The sequence below is a fragment of the Calidris pugnax genome, unplaced genomic scaffold (assembly GCF_001431845.1).
Source record: "Calidris pugnax isolate Ruff unplaced genomic scaffold, ASM143184v1 scaffold2531, whole genome shotgun sequence".
NCBI lineage: Eukaryota > Metazoa > Chordata > Aves > Charadriiformes > Scolopacidae > Calidris > Calidris pugnax.
The window spans coordinates 3,356-6,433 of NW_015092675.1; the positions used below are offsets into that span (position 1 = coordinate 3,356).

Sequence of the window (3,078 nt, forward strand, 5' to 3'; positions counted from 1 at the left end):
CATTTTCCTCCAGGTAGCTTCAGCCACGGTGCCCCCAGCCTGGAGCATCCATGGGGTTGGTGTGACCCAAGGGCAGAACCTGGCACTTGACCTTGTTGAACCTCATCCCGTTGGCCTCGGCCCATCCATCCAGCCTATCCAGATCCCTCTGCAAAGCCTTCCTACCCTCCAGCAGGTCAACACTCCCACCCAACTTGGTGTCATCTCCAAACTTACTGAGGGTGCACTCAACCCCTTTGTCCAGATCATTGATGAAGATGTTAAAGAGAACGGGTCCCAGTGCCGAGCCCTGGGGGACACCACTGGTGACCACTCCATTCCCCACCACCCTCTTGGCCCAGCCTCCAGCCAGTCTTTAACCCAACGGAGAGTCCTCCCACCCAAGCCGTGGGTGGCCGGTTTCTCCAGGAGGATGCTTTGGGAGACTCTATCGAAGTTGTCACCTTGTGGGAGAAGCCGCTCATGAGGACACTGTTGCGGGCCAGCTCGCACATGTCGCAGGAGCTCAGCTTCCAGACCTGGGTGGCGATGCTGTACTCCTCCATCAGCGGCTCCTGTTGGGGGGACACAACACACACAGCCTCACCACCCACCCATGGACCACCCCCCAAGAGAGGATGGGGGGTTCCCAACTTCTCCCACCCTCTCTGGAGACCATCAGCATCCTCCAGAGCCCCTCGTTGCCCTGCTCTTTGCCACCATCTGTCCCATCACCATGACTTGGGCTGGTGGCCACCCCGTAGCTGTTTTTGGGGGGGTTGGTGACCCATGACACCCCCACCCGCCCTCTTCCCAGTCACTCACCTTGGTGAAGTGGAACTGGAGGGGGTCATCGGTGGAGAGGGAGACCATGAGGCCCCGCGAGAGGTACTCGGGCAGGGGGTTGCGGTGGTAGCTGAGGAAGAGGCTGTTGTTGCTCAAGGGGGACATGGCGATGCCGATCTGCGCCAGGTAGTAGAGGTACTGCAGGACGGGGGCCTGGAGAGCCGGGGGGAGGACACACACACAACGAGGTGAGGTGAGGAGGGGTCCCCAACCACGTACCCAGCCCTCAGGGGGCACCCCCCATCCCCTTGGTGCTCACCTTGCGGAGCAGCAAGCCATGGGAGATGTTCTCCGAGACCATGAAGCCCGAGACGAGGTGGTGGATGGGACCGGCCTCCCCGCAGTGAGGGCGCAGGACGAAGGTGTGGAACCCTCTCTTCCTGCAACGTGGGGCTCACCATCACCATCTGACCCCCCACCAGGATGGACAGAGGTGCTGGGGACCCCAAGGTGTCCTCACCTTCGGAGGTGGTTGAGCACCGTCATGTTGGCGTACATGTAGTACAGGTAGTAGGAGTAGGGTGGGTTGTCCTCCTCCACCCAGTTGCCCGGTAAGGGGCTGTCCAGGTTGAAGATGTGGTGCTCTGGTTTGGATTCATCATCCACGCTGTCGAAGCCATCCACCTGGCCAAGGAGACAACCCCCCCAGAGTGGGATGGTCACCCCCTCCAGAAGATCTGCTCCAGCCCTACAAGCTGGGTCCAGGCTGGGTGTCACTGGTGTGTCCCCCCCTCCCCTCCCCGCGGTGCTCACGTGCTCCAGGAAGAGGTGCAGCTCGGGATGTTGGGCAGGGTGGATGGTGGCCTCGTAGAGGGGCAGGAAGATGTTCTCCAGCATCTCCTGGAAGTTGGCCAACTGCTTCTTCGTCCGGTAGACATCGCTGCAGGGTGGGGACGGACCCAGCTCAGAGATGGGATGGGCCCATCCCACCCCACCCCACCCATCAGTGGGGTGGTTTCCTTGGTCTCCCCACCCAAGTGATGGCCTCGGTTGAGGGTATCTGCCCCCCACCCCTTTACTCACAAGAGCCGGGGCACCTGCACGAGCCAGCGGACGTTGTTGGAGTGGACACGGTGGTTGACGGCCCAACGGGCCAGCTTGTCCCACTCGTCCCGGGACCGGCCGTAGATGGAGAGCCGCAACTCGGCGTTCTGGTACTTGCTCTCCTCCAGGTCGGACATCACCTCCTGCACCAGGGATGGGAAAGTGTCACCCCGTGGCCTCCAGGATGGAGGGATGTGGGTGGCATTGTCACCGTGGACATCAGAAGGAGGGAGATATGGAGGGTCAGCCCTCAGGGTTACTCACCTTGATGATGTGGGCAAAGTACTTCCCCGAGACGCGGTTGTCCGTCTTGATGAAGATCTCCCTCAGGATGGACTCGCCGATGGGGTTGTACTTGGCGTTGAACTTGTCGAAGCGGTGGAAGGTGTTGCGGTCCTGGGAGGGGGACACAGACGTGAGCTGAGACCCCTCATCACCCCAGAGCCACCACAACATCCCTAACCAGAGCCCCCAACATCTCCCCAACCCTTCCTGGGACAACCCCTAGAGAAGATCCCCCACCCCAACCAGGGATGGGCTGGGAGCCCTGCTCATCTCCAGGATTTGAGGGGGTGTCCCTCGTACCGCGTGGACATCCAGCGTGTCCACGCTCAGGTCGTAGGCGGTGAGGTTCATGGTCTCGAAGACCTCCTTGAGCGTCTGCTCCTTGCCCTTCTCCACGTGGACAATTTCATCCAGGTGCTTCTTCATGGCCCGCTTGATGAAGCGCAGGAGATGCTTCTGGTTCATGCAGGACGAGGCGTGGATGTGGGTGTCCACCTGCGTGGCCAGAGGGTGATGTTCAGCCCTGAGACCCTTCAAGTGCCCCCCAGGTCAAGCCAGGACCCCTCCACCACGAGCTGGTGGGTACCTTGCGGATGTTGTAGAAGTCGCGGTGGGGCACCTTCTTCTGGGCCGCCAGCTCCTTCATCTCGTTGAGGAGCACGTGCATCTGGAACTTGGAGCTCAGGTACTGCAGCCGGCGGTAGCAGAAGGATTTGCTGCCCAAGGCGGGGAAGAGGACATCAGTTTTGGAGGAAAGGAGGGAGAACATCCAGCCCCATGAGGCTGGTGCCCACCAGGATGAGGGGACATTGCTCTCTTGGACCCTCCTCCCCATGCACGGTCACCATGAGCAAGGATGGACATGTGGACATGGGAGCTGCACCGGGACCGTGTGTCATAGCCACCACCATGTTCTCTGGTGCT

At 60.9% G+C, this 3,078-nt stretch overlaps 1 protein-coding gene across 1 annotated transcript; it reads right to left on the bottom strand.

Moving 5' to 3' along the window:
* Nucleotides 1–365: 365 nt before the first annotated feature.
* LOC106900544 (AMP deaminase 2-like) lies at nt 366–2,923 on the bottom strand (the record flags this gene model as incomplete). The annotated part of the gene is made up of 9 exons (XM_014962635.1): nt 2,741–2,923; nt 2,455–2,649; nt 2,134–2,265; nt 1,849–2,012; nt 1,579–1,705; nt 1,286–1,449; nt 1,085–1,205; nt 805–978; nt 366–554 (listed from the first exon to the last, which is right to left on the bottom strand). Coding segments are annotated over exons 1-9 (1,449 nt in total), but the record flags the coding sequence as incomplete, so codon positions are not given.
* Nucleotides 2,924–3,078: the final 155 nt, after the last annotated feature.